The following is a 21307-nucleotide window of genomic DNA, read 5'->3' as shown; positions in this document are numbered from 1 at the left end:
AGATTTGAATTCTTGAATTCTTATTTAAGAAAAATTAGTCGTTGACAATTGAACCAAATCCTTAGGGTTTGATTCTTAATTTTTCGTTGTAAATCTATGAACTAAATTTATAGATTTATCTATTCTCTTGCCAGTGCAGAGTCAGTTGAGTGGTAAAGACTCATACTTTTTAGTGAAGATGTAATATTCCTATCTGCTATATATAAAACTCTCCTGTTCGGCTGATCCCCCCTCAAAAAAAAAAAAAAAAAAAAAAAAAAAAAAAAATAGAGACCTCGTCATTTTAGTGAAAAAACTACAAAAACCCCTATAAATAATTGTTTAATGTGTCACTTATGACAATAATGACAATTACTAATTACAGTGATTTAATTGGCATTTGGCAATGATCATTGACTCTTAGTGAAGAGGTCATAAGTTGGATTCTCCCTGCAGATGTAATCAAGGTGCGTGAGGCAGAATAAACTACAAATTAAAAAAAGAAAAACAAAAAGAAATATATTAATATTTTAAAAAAATAATGTATAATTTTAAATTACTCCATCCACGAATTAAGAAAACGTTCTCCAAAAATGAAAAAGAAAAACCAAATTAAAAAAAAGAAAGTCAAAGACGCGCTTTTAAGTAATATAATGAGACCAAACATCCTATATATAAAGGAACCTTCTGCAAACTTAAACATGCTAAGCACTCTGGTCGAGAGATTGGAAGCTTTGGTTTTCTTATGAAACCCATTATCTTGTGGGAAGTTTAGACACTCTTTAACTTTCTCCTTCAATTCAAGAATCTCCGGTGGAAGCTTGGAGACTTTGGTTTTCCTACTCAATTCTGTATAAACTCCTAAAAGCTCCTGTTTGAAAGGTGCTTGTTCTTATCTTATACTTCCCAGTTGTCTTCTTTTGGTTCTCTTGAATGGTTTTTATGGAGTTGAATCATCTCTAGGACCACCATTTCTGGTAATGACTAATAGAGAACTTCCACTCTTCTGCAGGTTAAGTGAAAATTGATCTTCTTTATTCATGCAAGTAGGACATGAAGCTTATCTTGCTCTGCTTAAGTTTCACATTTAAACATCTGTATATGTAAATATATATTTTACAGAAGCAAGTACAGATAATCAAATTTGTGAATGCACATCCATGGCTATCATCTCCATAGGGAGATTGCAAAGGATCCCTTCATTATATTGCCTTGTTGGGTTATTCTTGCTGCATTTGATATTCATCCATAGAATGCATGTTTGGTCGATAAAGCATTGCAAGGAATCATGCCAAATTTCAACTCTAAACCTCAAATGACACTAGATAGTAAAATGTTTTTTTGGAGTGAGAAAATATGATTGAGAATGCATTCTAAATCTAAGAAAGCACCAAACACAGGCTTTATAGATCCTCAAAATGCTTCTCCTTACAGGAAACTGATCCATGCTTGATATTCTCTTCTATACTAATATAATTCTCTCTATCCTTTATATCTCTCTTACAGACAGGGCCATCAATCATCAGTCTTGAAGTTGGGAAACTCCAAGTATTCAAGATTCAGGAGAGACAAGAGTTAGATTTTCGTTTAAGAGATGCAAATTTTTGTTAGAACATTGGATGGGAAGATCATAACTCTGGATGTCGACAGTTCAGAGAAGATAAAGAATTTGAAAGCTAAAGTGAAGGACAAGGAAGGTATTCCTTTGGAACAACAACGCCTGAAACTAGGTCCTATTTATTTGATGGATTTCGATAGTCTTTCAGACTATAATATCCAGAATGAATCAACACTAGAGCTCGAGCTACTATCTACAGAAGAGAAGACATTGGCTGACTGGTTATATCATGATGGTTACAATAACCAAGGGGCATTAGCAGATGACAACATTCAGAGGAAATCCAAATTAAGATATTTATGTGGATGTTCTATGATAACAAGGAGAAGGAGGTTGAAGAATGAGATATAAAATTTTGAAGAATTTTCATTGACAAGAGAAGAAAGTTATGTCAGAAATTTGTTTCTTCTTCCCTCTTGAGTCTCTGTTTTCATCTTTCTGGGGTTGATCAGTTTTCATATTTTGAAGTACGATGGTGGATTTTAAAATTCAATGGATCATGTCTTATTTCCCCTCATTAATAACGAATTGTTGTCAATCATTATCTTAAGGAATATGATGAACCTAAAAATGGGTAGATCAATGCCCCATTCTTGGATTCACCACTTTTCGTATTTTAGCTTTTTTTAGAGGAATAGAGGAAGGTTCAACAGAGAAGCCATTTCTGCAATAATATGGGATCGCAGTACTACAAATACAGGGCCTTGGAAAGTTCATAATGTTCTGAACCTTACCCTTCTAACCTGAATCATCTTTAAAAGAAAAACCCACGAATTGTTGAATTTCTTCTCTTTTGGGCAAAAAATTGTTAACTATTTTAGAATATTCTTACATTACTTAATAATCACATCAATTCTTGAACTTGTCCGGAAATGATGCACAACAATGAAGAAGAACAATAACGACTACTGTTATAATCACATAGCCAATTCTCTCACGGCCCATAACCCTAATACACCCACGCTCAGAATTCAGAATGACACTTACATCTTCTAAACAATAGAATAGATTTGAATCAATAAAATCAAAGACTTGGATACTTTGTTATTCATCATTCTTTATTCTTAATCAAACCCAATAGAACTACATGAGATACTATTCAAGAGGATTCATGAAGTATGAAACTCTTCTTAATTGGAAACCAAAAACAACATGAAAAAGAGAAATCTGATAGTTTCACTGGGCCTGGTTATTAATGGTTACCACTGCCTGCAGCGTCAACGTTCTTCTTCTTCTTCTCATCTTCGGCCGATGATTTACCTTCTTTGACAGCTTGGTTGCCGGAGTTGGAGGTGACCTTGACATTGGGCCATTCACGGCATTGGCAGTGTTGTCCTTGTGGAATCTGCTCATAAACTGAGGCGGTGTGTCTCCCACATCCGGCCCAGGTTGTGTTTCCACAGGACGAGCATTTCGTAGCGAAACACATTCTTGCTTGATGATCGAGTATGTATTTAACGGAGAAAGAAAATGCTCTTCTTCTTCTTCTTCTTCTTCTTCAGGTTCTGCTCTTCTCTTTTTCTTTGTTGATGGATCCTTTGTGCAGCTTCTCAATATATATAGGTATCCAATGTTAGGGTTAGGGTTTAAGCATGAGGTTGATACCTCAACATCCAAGGCAAAATTCTTGAAATGTTCTAATGAATTTTTTTTCTTTTTCTCAGGCGTTACTAATGGACTATGGGAAGGCATAATCAGGCGACTTGGACTTTGATCAAGCATTGCGTGCGCATACAGAGAAGGGACATGAAAACTCAGAAACGTCTGAAACCTACCCAATAAAAAAAGAAAAGAAGACGAGGCATTACAGACTATTTCAATTGTATCTTTTTCCCTTTGATTGGGTCAAATTCATATCTTCTTGCCAGAATTAAAAAAAAAAAGGGTCAAAAGTTAACTACTGGGTAAGGATTCCAATCTTTCCAGTAGTCCTCTTTTGTATTGACTACTGCGTGTGAATGGATTGATGAGGAACCGCGTAGACTCTGGAGCTTGCGTTGAGGCCCTCCACTCTCTCACTCGCCTAGGCCGTGCAGGTTTTCATGCCGTTGATAACTTCACGTTCCCACTTGCACTCAAAGCTTGCGCTTCTCTTAGAGCCTTGAAACAGGGCCAGCAGATCCACGCCCTGGTGCTCCTCCTGGGCCACCAATGGAACGTCTACACAGGCAACGCTCTCATCGCTATGTACTCTAGTTGTGGGACAATTCAAAGTGCAGCTCGAGTGTTCGACCATATGCCCCAAAGAAACACCGTTACTTGGAATTCTATAATGAGTGGCTGCAACCACGATGGCCTTGCGCATGAAGCTTTCTCCTACTTCCGAAAGATGATAAGGACCAAGTCGTCGCTTTCGTCTCTTGAGCAATTGCCTGACTCTGTTACCATGTGCACGATCCTAAACGCTCATGCCTATCTTGGACCTGTAGCTCTTCGTAGTGGCTGGGCTGTTCATGGGTACATTACTCGACAAGGACATCAAATTGTTACGAAACCAGAAACGACGAGACCATTTGTAAAGAATGCTTTGATCAGCATGTACGTTGAGTCGTTATGTTTGACATATGCAGAGAAAATTTTCCGAGGGATGGCTGCTGAAGAGAGGGATGTGGTTACGTGGACCTCCATGATTTCTGGGTATCTGCATAACAAGCTGGACAGTAAAGCGCTAGAAACATTCAAATCCATGTTGTCTGAACACCGTGGTAATGCAAGTCTTGATGCGGTTACTATAGCTTCTGTGATTCCGGCTCTCCAGTCTCTTCGGCAGGGGAAAGAGATCCATTGCTTTGCAATAAAAAATGGTCATGACATGCATAATATGTTTGTTATCTCGTCGTTGCTTAAAATGTATGCCGAATATGGGGCGATTGAGTATGCTACCAAAGTTTTCCGAAGAACCGAGGAGAGAAATGTTGTGGTATGGACTGCCATGATCATGGGGTATGCCAAGCATGGCCTGAGTGAGGACTGCTTGAAACTGTTCAATGAGATGCGGCTTCAAGCAAGCTTGACGCCAAACGAGCTAACCTTCATGGGTGTCCTTACTGCATGCAGCCACGGTGGCCTTGTTGAAAAAGCTCAAGAATGCTTCAAGTGCATGACCCAAGAGTATGGGTTGACACCTGATTTGCATCACTATGCAGCTATGGTTGACGTGCTTGGTCGAGCTGGAAGGCTGAAGGAGGCCCTGAGCTTCATTCAAGCAATGCCGATAGAGCCAAGCTCACCCATTTGGGGGTCTTTGCTAGCTTATTGTGGTCTTCAGCAAGATAAGGGGTTGGGACAAGAGGTAGCCAAGATTGTGTTGCGCATGGAACCAAATAACCCAGGGAATTTTGTGCTCCTGTCCAACATGTTCGCCCAGGAGCAGAGATGGGATGATGTTAGCAATGTCAGAGAGAACATGAAATGCCTTGGCCTGAAGAAGGTGCCTGGTTGCAGTATGGAAAAAAGCTATTAAACATACTAGTGTAAGGTGGGTGAGGCTTGGCTCAAGGATCACCTAGGGTTGTGTTAGCCTGTAACCTTCTTGCATGGTATGGGTCCCCTCCCCTGCTTTTGTCAATCCGTTTGGGTCCTATCCTATCTTTGATGTAATGGAACATTTCAGAGGGGAAAAAATGAAAAATATTTGCCTATCATATCGTCGATCACTGAAATACAGGTTCAGCTGAAGGATGGAGAGCAATTGAGCGAGGACTGGGAAACAGAATGGAGACCAAAATCGATAGGGATAAGGCCACTTGGCCAGAACCATCGGTGGCTAATGGATGAAACAGAGATCTGGGCTTTGGACAATCTTTGTCTCTTCAAGACATTGCCTTAGACTGAATTGATTCTGAAATCAACTAGAACGGTTAGTAGTTCGGCAGCTGAGTAGCAAAGATTTGACCTGGAAGGCTGGGGCTTCTCAATATCAGTATCTAGAGTACGTAATGGTCAGCATTAATGTATGTTTTAATTTAGTTGTAATGGAGAATTTTAACCACCAGAGCAATGGGAGAGAATATTTCAGCATACAAAAAACAGTCTCAGTCCAAATAACCTAATGAGTTACATATATTGAAGCTCAGATAGAACTATATAATACTGTTATAAATATTGTACCTTCTCAAATATGCACTTAAAAAGTGACATCGAGCTACATGAGTATAAATATTTATTTGTTCGATTAATTGAGTTAAACATTACACCTGTTGCCATTAACAGTGTAGGAAATGCTAAGAGCCAGCAGATGAGGCTGCATCATCTTTGTGCTTGATCATACCCGAATCGACAAGGATGGGCACCTCTGCCGCAAGCCATGGTGCAAGACCTAAACAAAGAGCATGTGCAATACCAAACCTGGGACTGCCAAAACCGAAAACGAAAACAGTATTAATGTCTCTAAAAAAGAAAATCCCCCCCCCCCCCCGGGTGGCTATTTAGAAAAGTAAACATTGTTAAACATCAGCATAGGTATTTTGTTGTTGGTCAAAAAATACCAGTAACATGAGCATGTAGTCCCCTGTTACATGGAACCACCCTTATCTGTTGGAGTTTATCATACGGAAAAAGGAGAGTTACTTGTGATGGGGACAAAGTCAATAAACAATTATCGCAATTACTTCTTGCTAATACACCAAAGGCGAAAACAAATACTGCTTGGTCGCATGGTCATGCGCCAGTGGTTCTGCAATGGCAATTTGCACATGGACATTAACTAGTAAGGATGGGATGGTCTTCCATGTGCCCACGTGAAAAGGTCTCTTTGGGGTTTCTTCTTTCTTTCTTTCTTTATACTTTTTTTCTTCGTTTGGAGAAACCAATGCAACAAAAGTTAAAAATGGGGAAAGGATAGGAAGCAACGAATTGTAGAAAATTAATTAACAATAGTCCCTTGATTTCTTTGAAACATACTTGTATTCCCAACCCTAGAGACTAATGATTCAGTCAAAAGAGAAGGGCAAATATTAGCAAACCACCCATAAATACATAAATTTAACAGGAAAGTAAAGAAAGTGAAGTTTTTTCTACATCTCACTAAAATATCAGAAGATGGTGCAAAAACAATATTTGAAGACAGCAACATGTTTTGCAAAATCAATCAAGAACACTCCCTCTTGATTGGCATATCTTTTAATCCAGCAGGATGTCATTGCTTCAAGAAATAGTAAAAGTTTAGGGCTGCTAGGGAAAATGTGTGGTTTCAAGTCTTGAGAATTGTCAATTTGAACAGAATGTTGTAAGGTTAGGAGCATCTGCAACCCCTCCCAGAACCCACATAGGCCAGACGGCCATAATGGCCCTTAATATTTTTTACCAGAATCAGTAAAAGGAAAATGAGACAAGCTTTGTGAACATTCAAAAGATATATTTAACAGGAAAATGGGCGAAAGAAGAAATTGCAATACTTCAATTCCATGAATAGTGATATCATGTGTATTAAAAAAATTTCAGCAAAAAAGATGTGCTAACGTACCAATTTTTGGCCCACAATGGCTTGAAGTGCACAGTCAAGCAGATCTTCCCACCCCTATACATCTGAACATCCACACGAGCATAAGCGGATTATCAACCCCCCAAAAAAACAATGGAACTACATAATTTTTTTCAAATTCTACTTCATCAGTCAAAATATTATACATGGAAAATTGATAAAACCCAATCCAGCCCACTGCTTAGGGATGGGAAATTTTGATGATCGTTAACCAACACGGGCTGGGTTACACAAACACTAAGAGGTAATCCGTATTTCCTCAGACACACACATGCATAACTGTAGGTACAAACATTCATGCACACAACCATATAACTATGTTGGAACCTTATAAATTTGATGACACTTCAACAGGAAGGTTGGAGCTTCAGGTTAAGAGCTGGCTATGTAAGAACTTCAGCTAAAATTTTTAGCTTGGAGACTGTAGCTTTGAATAGAATTGAGTGGCAAATGAGGATCCATGTAGTCAAAACTCAATTTAATTGAGATAAGGCTGAGCTGAGTGGCACAAGAGGAAGGGGGAGTAAGGCCAGACGAGTATGTAGGACCCTTATAAATTTGATGATCTTACAAGAGGAAGGTTGGAGCAACAGGTCAGGACTCAGGAGCCCGCTGTGTAAGAACTTAAGCCAAAATTTTAGCTTGATTCTGTAGCTTTGAGTTGAGTTGACTGGCCTAATGCAATTTAATCAAGATAAGGCTGAGTTAAGTAGCACAAGAGGAGGGGGAGTCAGGCCAGATGAGGAAGAGGAAAATGAGAGCAAGCAGTAGTAGCTTTTTTGCCAATTAAGATGTTGGCATTAGTCAGCAGGGATAATCATCAGCATAGTGTAAAATCCACACTATTTGGTAGAGGCAGGGGTAATATTGATCCAGGCGGTGATGGGGGCAGTGTCGTTAACTACTGATAGGGCTTTGGTTGATTTTTCATTTTGTTTGCTTTGCTTTAGTGGCTAAGTTTTGTTGAAACAAACTATTTCCCCCAAAGGCTACCCACCTTTATTTTTACATTTCTATCTCCCCTTTCTTCACTTCCCATGACTTCCCAAACAATTATACCAAATATGAAATAACAGCCATTAACAGTGATGCCATGTGATAGCAGAAAATAGTAGAATTTCCAGTAAACAAGACAAAGGAAAAACAGATGGCGCAATGTGAAACTCTAACACCAGTCTAGATAGGAGCAGAATTTGCAAAGGCTTTAATAGACAGACTAAGATAAAGCAGAAAAGAAGAAACGGTGATATCAAGGACGATCTGCCAACAAAAACAGATTGAAATTGATATTTCAGCAACAAGGATGGTCAGAGAAATTGATAATTTGGCAATTAGGTAAGAATAGGAGAGATTTGTAACTCAAAAACTATGAACCGTTGGACTAGGAACTTGGGTTGAGTGAATCACCCGTTTTAATTGTCAAAGAATGGCAGACCTCTTGATTAATAGAGGGTGCAATTGGGACTGACAGAGTTCTTAACACAGAGAGAGCAGGGACTCTGCATGTGGTGGTTTCATGGACTGAAAAGAAAGCTAATAATGGTCTGCATAGCTATAAATTATGAAAGCTAACCGAACAAGATTCTGAAAAAAATTAGGAAAATGGAAAGGCCAAATTAATTTCCAAAGACAGTTCTGACTTATGTAGAATAAGCCTATAACATATTAAACATTCGGTTGAAAACTAGAATGGTTGGAAACTAGAATTAAAATACATTGAGAACATAATAAAATTGTATAAACAGAACATGCAATTGGTTTGTGAATCTACCCAGTTTCCTCGGAATCCACCATAAAAGTTCAGTCTATGAATAGATAGAGTTCAGGAAACAGATCCCTCACCAACCCAGAATTCTATTAATTTGATTAAACCCAGTACAATCAGGACCAATAAAAGCCAAAACAAAGGTAAAAATATTACCTTGTGGGTCTTCCCATCGAGTTCAGGGAGCTCGAGCTCAGGAGCGGTAGAAGGATAGGTAACGGGGATATCGAATTGGAGATCAAACTCGTATTTGAGCAGATTGTGAACGTACCAACACTTTCCTGTCCACCTTGTTCCCTCAGGATTTGCGGCAGTGATCCTGAACCAATCGTTATCGTTCGACTTGTTCATTTGAGTATAGGCTATCAATGACTTGTATTCTTCCTTCAGCCTTTGCGTCCATGCCGCTCCGTCCCTTGGACCTGCCTTCGTCGTCAACAATGGAATTTTGGTTAGTGTCGACTTCGTGTTTGGATCCCAACCCTCCATTGCTAAACCCTAACCTCAAGGCTTCTGTGTTTTGCTCTCAGAACCTTCTTAACTGCGTTCTTCTTACGGTGATCTGTTTTCTGCTCCTCTTGTTTTGTTTTGTTTTTTGTCCGCCACGAAGAGCTGTGGAGACGGAAGGCGTGCCTTCCTGAGAAGTTCCGTCGGCTAGTGGGCATTTTTCTGAACCGGTTTGACCCGATACAATCCAAAAGGTAATCAATATAAACGCAATCTGATACAATCTTTTTTCTTTTTCCTTTTTTGTGTGTGACTATTAACTATTAAGTATGTCCTAGAAGAGTTTTTCTTTTGCCAAAAGTGGACTCCGTGACCTCTTTAGTAGATCCCAACCACAGTAATTCCATTAGTTATCGTTATATATTCAAATTTCAAACCTGAAAGACCAAAATATCATTTATATTATTTAATACATTGTGTTATATATGTATTGGTTATCTACTGGGAATAACTAAAGGACATTTCAAACCAACGGGGGTTGGTCCGGACATTTCAAACCAACGGGGGTTGGTCCAATTGATAAGCAGCTTGGTTCGCTTAAGCAAGATTCCGGTATCGAATCCTTGTGGATGCAAAAAATCCCCGTTGGGAGACTCACCCACCATAGTCAGGTGCAGGTCGAACCACCGGTTTATAAACCGGGGTTGGCAAACAAAAAAAAAAAAAAAAAAAACATTTCAATATATATGTGTATTGATTACCTATTGTGAATAGCTAAAGGGCATTTCAGTTATAACACAAAGTGTTAAATAAGATGAGGGGTATTTTGGTCTCTTTGGGTTTAAAATTTGAATATTATTGCCAGATGTATGTTTTGGTACTTTTTGCCTAAATATACTCAACTTTTTGCCTAAATATACTCTCAATAAAGATTAACGGCCTTATTGTGGTTAGGACCCATAAATAATACATTACATTAAGGGGACCCAACATTAGTTAGTGGTCCATAAAGAAAACCCACACATGTAAAAACCTCTTTTTTTTTGTCGGTAAATGAAACATAATACAATCAGCCTGTTTGGTTATATGAATCTAAAGATTTCACATCTCTAGATTCACAAATGAGAGAATTATATATGTTTGACTGTGTGAATCCTGGATGTTTGTACTTATATCAATTTGGTCATTCTTGGTCATGAAATCAATCCCTAATTTTATGAACCATGACTCTATAAATTTAAAATCTATAAATTTGAAATCTCTGAATTTTTGAAATATATAAAATTTTGAAATCTCCAAACTCAACTAACTAAATAGGCCCTTACGTAATCTTTCCATATTATTAATTTTCTTTAATAAGTGAACTATTCTCAAATTTCCAACCATGCTCCTTTTTTAACAAGGACCACGACATTTTTATTCCTTTTACTTAATTTTCAAAAATCAATGCAAAAAATCATTTCATACGCGTAATGCCAAATAACACTAAAACACTATACCTAGTCCACCAATCATATATCATATCAAGTAATATAGCAAGAAAATAATTTATATATATTACTTCAAAAATATTAACCAACTAGGCTTCTTTGATTTGCTTCACATTTTATCTAAGATATGCTATCTATTGATGTTATATATTATCTACTGCATTTGCAATGTTCACAACTTCATCAATGTTTACCATCAATATCAATGTTTTGCAACACATGTTGCAAATATTTAATAGGATATGGACTCTTGTTCCTCTACTTTCTGTCCTATCCACTGTATTCCAAAGAAAGTGGGCATCATGCATATGTTCAAAATCAATCAACACACTACATTCTTTCCTCATCTGCGGACTATAGCTGTGGTAAATAACAACAAATACAATAGTTGACCAAAAACCAAAAAACAACAAAGACAATAGTAGAATTTATCTCATACCATATGATAATGGATTTTAAGGTTTATAACCAGTGAATGAGTTGCACCACAAGAGTGTGATTGAAGTTCTCTTAGTGGCCTTGTTTTGTTTCTTTTGCCATAAACCCCACCTACATTATGTAATCATCAGTTGTTCCCTGTCCAACCAAAGAGACTGAAGGCCTCTAAGGCTTTGTTATCTCTTTCTTCATCCATGTTCTCTCCAATTCTGCCAAATCTGCAAAGAAGCTATTAGATTGATCAGAATCTGGAGGTAACGGCCGACAACTCAGATTAAATTCACTGTCAACCATTTCTATTGCTTTATCTGACTCAATCATCAATTCCTCCTCAACAGCTGCAAAAGGTGCAGATCCCCTGGAACAGTGGACGTTACAATATCACTATTATTTTCCTTATAATGGGTTTGTGAAGAGGGTAAGCTCTTTGAAGCTATCTTGGTCTTTGAAGGTTGAGATCTGGATGAGCCAGCAAGAGCATTTCTCTGGGTTGGCCATGGGTGATTATGTTCAGAGGTGTAGGTAATGACAATCAACATGTTGTTCAGGGTGACCTCTCCACTTGTTTGCTTGCTGAGCAACCTTCAGAGCTGCTGCATCTATGATAGGCCCTGGAAGGTTTAACGAAGACATATCAACCAAACAGAAAATCAAATTAACAATCCAAATTCTGAAACATGAATCTAATTTAATACAAATTGTAACTTCAACTATATGGTCCATTACCATTAAACTCATCATACCCGAAAGTTAATCTGTGGGTATTTAACTGATAGGAGGGACTTTCAGCTGCTGATGTGGGACTGAGTTCCCAATATCCCACCATACATGCGCAGGTACATGCTACAGACACAAAAGATTACTCTTTAATTATTACTGTAATACAAACAACTAGAAAATTTTCTGTTTACTAAAAAAATTAAGGTAAACATATCTAAAGCCAGAACCAACAACTATGAATGCAATGTGAAATCAACTACTACAGCGCGCAGGAATTCAGAAGAAACTTTCACCTCAACAAGCAAATAATTAGTAAACCTAATACCTAACTTCAGCCCTACCATCAAACCCTAACCCTAATTTGACAAACTAACCCTATTTTGTGATAGCCACATTATCCTATTCATTGCAGATGCTGGTTAACAGCTTTTAGTTGATCTCCTATAAATCTAGAACTACATCAGAAGTGCCCCTTGATTTCAATGACTACCTTTACAACCACCTTATGCAGGAAAAAGTTAAATGACTACATCAAGACACACAAGAATTAGTGATAAGCTAACTGAATGTTCACATGTATAAAATCTTACTCATTAAGTGACCACGTAGTACCAAAATGCAAACAAGTCCAAGAAAATACATTTTCCTTATAAGAATGACAAACAAGTCTATGACCCCCGCACCCCCAAAACCCCCCCCTTGGCGGGTTTCCTCCCTTATGGTTTGTGGGTTCCCCCCCCCCCCCCCCCCCCCCCCCGGGTGGGGGCCCCCCCCCCCCCCCCCCCCCCCCCCCCCCCCCCCCCCCCCCCCCCCCCCCCCCCCCCCCCCCCCCCCCCCCCCCCCCCCCCCCCCCCCCCCCCCCCCCCCCCCCCCCCCCCCCCCCCCCCCCCCCCCCCCCCCGCCCGCCCCCCCCCCCCCCCCCCCCCCCCCCCCCCCCCCCCCCCCCCCCCCCCCCCCCCCCCCCCCCCCCCCCCCCCCCCCCCCCCCCCCCCCCCCCCCCCCCCCCCCCCCCCCCCCCCCCCCCCCCCCCCCCCCCCCCCCCCCGCCCCGCCCCGCCGCGCGGCCGCCGCCGGGCCCGCCCCCCCGCCCCGCGCCGGCGCGGGGGGGGCGGGGGGGGGGGGGGGGGGGGGGGGGGGGGGGGGGGGGGGGGGGGGGGGGGGGGGGGGGGGGGGGGGGGGGGGGGGGGGGGGGGGGGGGGGCGGGCGCCCGCCCCCCCCCGCCCCCCCCCCCCCCCCAAGAAAGGGAAAGAAAATGAAATTAAAATAAGAGACTCTTCAGATTTATCTAGAAACAAGACTCTGAAAATGACTATCATCAATCACCTTAAAGTCACTAATTTGAGGATTTCATTTTTCAATAATACCAAGCTCAACTGAACAATGATGCAGCAAAACAGTAACACATAATGACAAGAGAAAGGACCAAGAACTTTTACTTGCAAAGCTTTAGAAGTTTTGATGGCTAAGGGGAGAACACCAACAATTATGTTTTGTCCGGCAGAAACCTTCCCCAACAATTTGATCTATTGATGTGGGTGCTTTGACCTCTGGTGACTGAGAGAAGAGGGAAGCAACAGTGTTGGTGAATCCTATGACTATCCCAGCCTTCACCCTTCCCTCATTGGAATATTTCTCTGTTCTTCATTGTCGTCTTCTTGGCATCAGCAACCATATATCTTTGTAGTTCTCTCTTCTTCCTCTTCTCACTCCTTGCCAGCAGAGAGCAAAAATCTGTTGGTATCTCTTTCCTTTATGAAGTGAAGATGGAGTCTGATGTGGTTTTTCACTGTGAGCAGGTACACAGTAATAGGTTAACCGAAGAAGAAGGAGGAGGATGGGAAAGCATGATAGATCTCATTGCCTTCAGACAGGTACTGTTGAATTTTTCATACGCCTGAAACAAGTTTGGAGGAGTTGAAAGACAAAGTCATAAGATCACAGATTATTGTTTTAACCTCATCTCGACAAGTTATAAGCACATGGATTTTAAAAACCACTGCAAAAACACATGAAACTGATTTTTATAGAAAAATTAGAAACAGATCTCAACCTGTTTTTGGTTTTTGTATTTTTTTCAATCCTTTTTAAACAGAAATAGGTTGTATAAATTCTAAGGTTTGTACCAGCACTATAAAAAATAATTATCTGGACAAAAATAAAAAATGAAAACCATACCAATGGCTGCCTTAATGCCATAATACACGTGATACAAAAAAGTGATCTTGGGTTAAACATTCAACAGCACTCACGAGCCAAAGCTCCTCCATGTCCAGGAGTGGTTTTGACAGGAGATAAAACAAGTATATTCTCATTAGCTCGAATTTCCAAACACTACTGGCACTGAGGAGAGAGGAGCCCACGTTCAACAAACTTCATCATAAGCTCATTTGCTGCTTCTATTTCTCCTTCCAACGTGAGTTTCTCACTTACTTCCTTGCACAACTTCAAATCAGGGACCAAATTCCTATTGAACATTCGACAAGCTACTTTATACGAAAATAATGGATTTCCATTACTCAAATAACTTTTCATAAGCATGTGACATGTATTAGCATCATTTCTTGAAGCTGTTCTCAAGACGTTCCCTAGGAGTCTATAGGCATCATCAAGGTTCCCGAAACTACAAAGCTTCTCAATAATTTGATTATAAGCTGTTCTGATTTCCTGCCTCTGAAGCATTTTCTTTAACAACTTCAATAGATCTTCCACCCTACTCTTCTGACAGTAACGATGGATAACTGTTCTGTAGGTTACCGGAGTAGGGTCTACACCCTTTCTAAGCATTTTTTCGGTAAGCTCGGTTGCCTCTTCAAACCTACCTTGCCTTCCCAGTGCATCAATGACTGTTGTATATGTGACCACATCAGGATGTTTGTTACTTAGATACATGTCATCCAGCAAGGAGAGAGCAGCTTCCAAGTTGTTTTCTCGACAAAACCCATGAATCACAGTTGTAAAGTTTACCACATTAACAGCACATCCCTTGCTCAAACACTCCTCCAAGAATCTCTTGGCTTCACCTGCTTTCTTCTCATGGCAAAAAGATTGTAGTAGTAAATTAATTTCAACAGGGGTTGGGAAAAATCCATTTCTCACCATCTCCCTAACCAACTCAGAGGCCTCAGCCAACTTCCCTTCCCTACGAAGTCCATGCAACACAACGCTGTATGTAATGGCATTTGGAGTCCACCACTCCTCCTCACTCATGTTCATCATCTCTCTAGCCTCTAATGAATTGCCAGTCCTACAAAGCCCATTTAACAATGCAGTATATGATACAGTGTTTGGCTTGCACCCATGTTTATACATCTGATGCAGCATCTTCTTAGCTTGATCAACCTTTCCTGTCTGACAAAACCCATTGATAACAGTCGTATATGTCACCACATCAGGATTGCAACCCTTGATGAACATTTCATTCACAATTTCTTTTGCCCTATCCATCCTCCCTTCCTGACAAAATGAGTGGACAATTGCACTATACCCAACCTTATCAACCCGAAATCCTTTCTCTTCCGCTTCCTGCAGAAAACCAAGAGCATCATCTGCATGCCCGTGCTTTGAGAGCATGTGGATGAGAGTGTTATAAGTGACCTGGTCCAGTAACAAATGGCTATCATTTACCATCTTCTCTAACAGTTCCCTCACTTCCTTGATCCTTTTCTCTTTACAAAGGAAACCCATCACAGTATAGAAACTGATCTTATCCGGAGAGCAACCTTTTAGAGGCATTTCATCAATCAACTCCAAAGCATCTTCAACCTTGTGTACATCACACAATCCCTTGATCAAGCAGTTATATGTCACAACATTAGGGACAATCCCAACCCGCTGCATTCGTTCCAAAAATCTGAATGCCTTCTCTAACTGATTTCCCATCACAAGAACATGAATTGCAGTGTTACAGATTGACAAATCAGGCTCACATCCTGCTTTTTGCATTAAGTTCAAAACCCGCATTGCATCTCTCAACCTGCCAGCACGGCTATATGAGACCATCACATACCCGAATGCTTCAGGCCGACGCTCAATCCGTCTTCGAGCCATGAGTCGAAGAATCCTCTTTGAGCCCTGGCAGAGTTTCGTCTTGCTAAGCACCTCAAGCATAGCATAATGTACCTCTGGTGCATGCCGGTACCGCCACTGACGGTCAGCCCAGTAAAAGAAGTTAAGAGCAACACGCTCATCAGCCAGAGATCGAAGAACTGCAGAGACTTGTTGGGGTTTGAGGCTTCTCAGTAAGTGCCTCAGTTCTCCCTCAAGCTTTGGATTCCATGCCACCCGGAACCCAATTAGTCTACAAATTTCTCTAACCAAAGGATGTCGGGAAAAATCCTCATCCAGTTCTTTAACTTTCTTAGGATCTTCCTTCTGCACCCTATTCTTACCAAACAAATCCAAAACCCTAAAATCATCCTCCTCATCTCCTTCTTCACTTTGAATATCACCATCTAATAAATCATCCTCATCAGAACCATCATTGAGATCAAAATCACACTGTCCAAACAACCCACTGCTGTTTTCCTCTTCAATTCCTTCCTTGAACCCTTCCGCATCATAAATTTTTGCTGATGGGGCAAAAGAACCATGTCTTGAGTTGGAATTGGAATTAAAGGCATCAGAAGAAAATGGTGATGCAAATAGTGTATGTTCATTTAGACTAGTTGGAGTGATAGCATCACTGCTGAGCTTTTTGGAAAGCTCTTGAACACCAATGAATAGATACCATCGGATGAAAAGCCTAGAATTATGAAATATCTTGGGTACTCCTTGATGGACTTTGAAGCTGGGGAACATAGCAGCCATTTGGACCTAGTTTATTTATATTTCTTCAAACTGATTCCACAGAGAATTGCATTTCTCATTCCTAATTCCTTGGACATGTTCCAGGCTCTAAACTCTATTTCACTCAAAGACATGTGATCTGCCCTCTTTAGAACAGCACTGCTTCTGCATTTCAAAACTCCATGACCTACTTCATACTTGTTGATTGACCGTCCCTATAAGGGATTATATCTCAAACAAAATTAGCAAAAATCAGAATGTTAGAAAGAAAAAAGAAAAAGAAAAAAAAAAGAAAAAAAAAAGAGGGAACAGCAAACGGACATCAGGAATCTATATGCGTAGACTTCAAAAGACAAAAGAACCTAGATATAACAATATACTCATATAAGTTACGAGATCATTGCCTGATATATATGACATTCATCAAACTTACTTGGAGAATAAAAGTATTAACATCATGTAACATGTTAACGTCTCTGGAGCACTGATATTAAGGAAAACATCCAAGCTAGCAATTCATTGAAAAATTTAACTAAGAGATCATCCTAGCAAAAACAAATTCTGAACATACAATTTTTTTATGCGTTTTTTTCATATGGGGTAGAGAACTCTTCCTACAACAAGATCCTCAAAAGCATCCTGGGAAGCTTGAACCTTGACACGTAAAATGGTATAACGTAACATGGTTGAACAAAACACAGAAGCATCTAGAGGGTCTCCAAGATAGTCAATCGGAATACTTCAAGTACTATCCATGTGTAATTGGAAAAATTACACATGCTTATACCTATTGAATCACTGGAAGGGTCCGAAGGGGAGTGACTTCAGTCGCCGCAGAACAGAATGTTTTCAGGCTTTAGCAACGAAGGTACCAAAGCAGCATGATTTTTAGGTTTCACCCAGGTAGCATAGTTTTAGCAAGAAAAACAATGGCTCACCTCCTCTCTCCTATTTGATCTCTGCTTCTAGTTGCTGTCCAAAAAAGCGACGCAGCAACGAACGGAAAACTGAAAACCGAAGTGAGAAGGGTTTATGGATGGATCATCGCTGATGGCTCCATGCCCTTATGCGGGTTTTGGGGAGTTATTGTTTTATTATTTCTCTTTATCTAGATTCTAAATGAAATAACAACCAAATGCCAATTTTGCCCTTTAGAGAAGGGATTTGAGAGGAGTAACCTCATAAAGAGGAACTGGGTTTCATGTTTTCAATTTTCAAGAGCTCCCGAGAGCCTTCGCCAACGGGGTCTGGTTCATGGTGATATTTGAATTCTCTCCATTTGCCGAAAAGAATCTCCTGTTTGTTGTGTCTAAACTCTGAAGTTGTTGGAGAAATTCGTGTTTCCTTGCCAAGCATGCTTGAAGTTCTTTCTCTGCAGTAGTGAACATTCATTTGGCACTGTGGAGCGGCAGCAGAAGAGTCGGAAGTCGACTTTGCAAGTTGCGCGCAAGCTGGTGAGTTGCATCATAGCTTTTGAAATTTATTTTGAGAATCACAGTGATGCCTGCCATGGATTTTGCTTAAACCGAGCGGCTGACGGCTGGATTGAAATCTCTTTCAAAACCAAATTTTCCCTTTTCCAAAACGTTTCGTCTTCCATCGACTTTGAGCGGGAGAATTTCAGCAAGCGATTGAGTGCTCCGACGAACAGAGAACCTAGGGCGAGACAGCTCTGGGTTTTGTTGGATGGAACTTTTCTCGCATTTTGCTCGTAAAGTTGATTTCTTTTTGGGTCGATGAGGAGGGAATACTCTTGAAAATTAAGTTTTGAATCAATGAAAATTTCAGGATAATGCGTTAATTATTTTTGAGCTAGCAGGTTCTTAGGAAGTGATTACTGTTCAATTTCCTTTTATGATTCATCTTTTTTCAAGTTGTCATTTATCTTTTTAGCTGTACTGTTCAAGTTCAGACAACTGAACGTATTTAACTGGCTTAAAAGTTTTTTTACTTACATTTATCCGAATTAAAGTCTTCCATTAATTGAGAGTGTCTCAATGTTCCTGCATTTTATTCTCCTTTCCCTGAAACTTCTGCCTGGCTGCTTCAATTCAGTTTATCTTTTGTCAATAATTACCTCTTCTGTCATTTCTGCTCTCTCTTTCCCTCAGCTTTGATGGTTACCTTGATAAGAGATTCTCCCAATTGAATTTCAAGATCAAAGGACTCCAAGAATTGACAACAAAGGTATAAACCAAAACTAAACCAAATAATAATCGATTTACGGTTACACTCAAAATATTTCTGTTTGAAATCAACACCTCTACCATGGGTGTGCTTTGATGGTTACCTTGATAACAGATTCCCTCAATTTTGTTTCAAGATCAAAGGACTCCAGGAAGAATTCACAAAACTTCATTAAAAACTAGAATAAATAACCCAAGACAAAATAGATTTTATCTTGGCATCCCAGTCTCAAAGCATGCAAATAATGTATCATCTGTTCCGTGACATCAACAAAAAGATGGAAGGTCCCTTTCCCTGACTCCTTAGCTGTTCTTACGTTCAGATAAATATAAAACATAATGAAAATCAAAGAGAATATAAGCAGAAAGAAAGAAATGGATACCTAACCCTGAGCTCGAATCTATGCAACCTTAAACCCTATACGAGGAGAAATAGACGTGATTAAGCGCCTCCTGTGTCAAACCGTCCAGCCGTCGGTGCCATCATTGTTGAAGATTTGAAGAGGAACAGTTGTCAAAGCTCTCAAGCACTTGCTGAAATTCTTCCTGCTCAAAGTTGAAGGAGAAAGACAAAAGGTTTTGGAAAAGGGAAATTTGACTTTTGAAAGATCGTTCAAATCAGTTCAGTTGGCTCGCTGGTTCTGTTCATTGCTTGGATTAGGTTGTCAAACCACCCCAGAGCTTTAGTGGATGAAATTTGCATGTGGGAGAATGACAACAGTCGAGATTCAAGGATTTATAAGAGATTTCAATCCAGCTGTCAGCTGATCGCTGCCTTATGCTTTTCTTAAAATTGTTTTCAGCTTGCTTTTTTTTTGGATGAATAAATAATTATATTAAAAGAATGGAGACAAGGATACAAGACCTCTAAGAGGAAGACCGAAAAGAAGAGCTAAGACCCCCGGAGACAACAATGAATCTGTTCCTTGGGGTATCATCAATAGGGGGATGGGGGTAGCTAACAACCTAGAGGAAACATCAAAATAGATGGCATTCCAAATCAAGTCGATAGAGCGAGATTTGGACGACCATCTCTTGAGATTACGCTCCCACCAAATGTGGTGAATAGAGTCATAGAAAACAAACTTACCAATCCGATCACAAATGGAAGAGCTTGAAAAGTTTCTCACCATCTAGGACCAATCACGCACAAACCCATTGGAGCGCCTCGAATGACGCAAAATGGAAGCAAGGGCTTTTCTCCAAATAGATCTGGAGAAAGGACAAGAGAAGAAGAGGTGATCAAGGTTTTCCAAGTCGTTCCAGCAAAGGATGCAGTTGGGATTGATTGAGATATGGCGGCTAATAAGGAATGATTGGGTGGGGATAGCTTGGTTAAGAGCTCTCCAAAGGGTAAGGGAGTGGCGAGGGATGGAGCCTTTGAACCAGACCAAGGAAACCCAGGGAGATTTGGGGTTATGGGCACGAAGGTGATTTCAGGCAAAGGAGGTGGAAAAGTTTTTGGTGGGGGAAGGGAGCGAAATAGTGAGGTCGAGGGCAGAGTTAGCGAGAGGGGGAAGAGAATCCCAAACTTGTGTGAGAAGGGGGAGGGGAGTGGGGTTCCAGGAGCCATCAGTGATGAAAGCAGACAACGGGGTATATTCCTACTGATTAGTGATGTTGGAAAACTTTTATTGATTATAGCAATTATTTATTATGGGACGGATTATAGAAACCGTAGCTTCATTTCTGAGGACTTACAAATTACAATCAAGGCTGAAATGGCTGTATTTGGTTAGGGACATAGTTTTTCACTGCACAATGGAGCTACTTGTGTGGTGTCAGTGGGAAATGGGTGAATTGGGTATCCCAATCTGATCTTCAAGATCATCTTTTCCCCCTTTTTAACTTGAGACTTTTTTTCGAGACTTCAATGTGTATATAGGAAGACAATGTGTTGAGGAAATAAATCTTCTTATAGACATGCTACTGATGGTTTGAAAATATGTTTAGGAACAACTGCTAGTCACAATACATTGTAATATTACTTGTATTATTTAGATATGATTCAGATTTGGACTTCCCACCTCCCTCTCTCTAATTCTCCCCTTAACATTCCCATTTGGACCCTTAACCCATCCAAAACTTTCACCATTTCCTCAGCCTGAAACCTTCTCCGCCCCCCTTCAACCCTTGCCCCTTGTTCCCCCCTTGTTTGGTTCAAAGGCTACATCCCCCATCATTCCCTCACTCTCTGGAGAGCCCTTAACCTTGGCCTTCCCACTCTCTCATTTTTCTCTTTAGCCGTCGAATACTGGTTAACCTCAATTGTATGCCTTTGTTGGGGTGGTTTGGAAGACCTTGAGTACCTATTTATCACTTGTCCCTTTTCCCGTCTCCTTTGGGAAAAAGCTTTAGCCTCCATTTGGCCCCGCTCAAGATGCTCCTTTGGTTTCAC

At 40.4% G+C, this 21307-nt stretch overlaps 4 protein-coding genes across 11 annotated transcripts in view; 2 read left to right on the top strand and 2 right to left on the bottom strand.

Annotated features, from left to right (window-relative positions):
- The first annotated feature begins 671 nt into the window (after positions 1 to 671).
- On the top strand, positions 672 to 5609 carry LOC149026273 (putative pentatricopeptide repeat-containing protein At3g15130). 3 transcript variants are annotated; one of them, XM_089146518.1, is made up of 2 exons: positions 672 to 861; positions 1486 to 5609. In XM_089146518.1, exon 2 carries the CDS (start codon positions 3564 to 3566, stop codon positions 5058 to 5060), a length of 1497 nt encoding a protein of 498 aa, XP_089002644.1. In that variant the 5' UTR covers positions 672 to 861; positions 1486 to 3563; the 3' UTR covers positions 5061 to 5609. The 3 variants fall into 3 exon arrangements, with proteins under 3 accessions (XP_089002644.1, XP_089002643.1, XP_089002645.1); XM_089146517.1 differs by having other exon boundaries at positions 992 to 5609; XM_089146519.1 differs by lacking the exon at positions 672 to 861 and having other exon boundaries at positions 870 to 3099; positions 3262 to 5609.
- On the bottom strand, positions 5599 to 9469 carry LOC149026272 (ubiquitin-fold modifier-conjugating enzyme). The gene is made up of 3 exons (XM_089146520.1): positions 9001 to 9469; positions 7062 to 7123; positions 5599 to 5950 (listed from the first exon to the last, which is right to left on the bottom strand). Exons 1-3 carry the CDS (start codon positions 9331 to 9333, stop codon positions 5821 to 5823), a joined length of 525 nt encoding a protein of 174 aa, XP_089002646.1. The 5' UTR covers positions 9334 to 9469; the 3' UTR covers positions 5599 to 5820.
- Positions 9470 to 10637: 1168 nt separating this feature from the next.
- LOC149026271 (Tetratricopeptide repeat (TPR)-like superfamily protein) lies at positions 10638 to 17819 on the bottom strand. 6 transcript variants are annotated; one of them, XR_016171826.1, is made up of 5 exons: positions 17511 to 17819; positions 14114 to 16938; positions 13375 to 13832; positions 11946 to 12062; positions 10638 to 11830 (listed from the first exon to the last, which is right to left on the bottom strand). XR_016171826.1 is itself a non-coding variant. In XM_089146514.1 (2 exons), the coding sequence occupies exon 2, from the start codon at positions 16742 to 16744 to the stop codon at positions 14270 to 14272; it is 2475 nt and encodes an 824-aa protein (XP_089002640.1). In that variant the 5' UTR covers positions 16745 to 16938; positions 17511 to 17819; the 3' UTR covers positions 13188 to 14269. The 6 variants fall into 6 exon arrangements, 1 of the variants encoding a protein (XP_089002640.1); XR_016171824.1 differs by having other exon boundaries at positions 13375 to 16938; XR_016171827.1 differs by having other exon boundaries at positions 11963 to 12062; positions 13375 to 16938.
- A 94-nt stretch (positions 17820 to 17913) lies between these two features.
- The window catches only part of LOC149026270 (peptidyl-prolyl cis-trans isomerase CYP59-like), a 29893-nt gene continuing 26499 nt past the window's right edge, over positions 17914 to 21307 (top strand). Inside the window, exon 1 of the mRNA XM_089146515.1 lies at positions 17914 to 18177. The gene's annotated coding sequence lies outside the window, so the exon portion shown is untranslated. The remainder of the gene's footprint in view (positions 18178 to 21307) is intronic.

The sequence above is a fragment of the Hakea prostrata genome, chromosome 2, assembly GCF_041222555.1.
Source record: "Hakea prostrata isolate BN-2017 chromosome 2, UWA_Hpros_2, whole genome shotgun sequence".
In the NCBI taxonomy this organism is placed as follows: domain Eukaryota; kingdom Viridiplantae; phylum Streptophyta; class Magnoliopsida; order Proteales; family Proteaceae; genus Hakea; species Hakea prostrata.
Note: the sequence above shows the minus strand (reverse complement) of the source record. Positions and strands in the feature narration are given on the sequence as shown.

Coding starts and splice junctions, on each gene's coding strand:
- LOC149026271 (XM_089146514.1), bottom strand. CDS start 16,744: ATGGCTGCTATGTTCCCCAGCTTCAAAGTCCATCAAGGAGTACCCAAG.
- LOC149026272 (XM_089146520.1), bottom strand. CDS start 9,333: ATGGAGGGTTGGGATCCAAACACGAAGTCGACACTAACCAAAATTCCA. Junction 7,124..9,000: donor TCGATGGGAAGACCCACAAG/GTAATATTTTTA, acceptor GTGGATGTTCAG/ATGTATAGGGGTGGGAAGAT. Junction 5,951..7,061: donor CCATTGTGGGCCAAAAATTG/GTACGTTAGCAC, acceptor CGGTTTTGGCAG/TCCCAGGTTTGGTATTGCAC.
- LOC149026273 (XM_089146518.1), top strand. CDS start 3,564: ATGAGGAACCGCGTAGACTCTGGAGCTTGCGTTGAGGCCCTCCACTCT.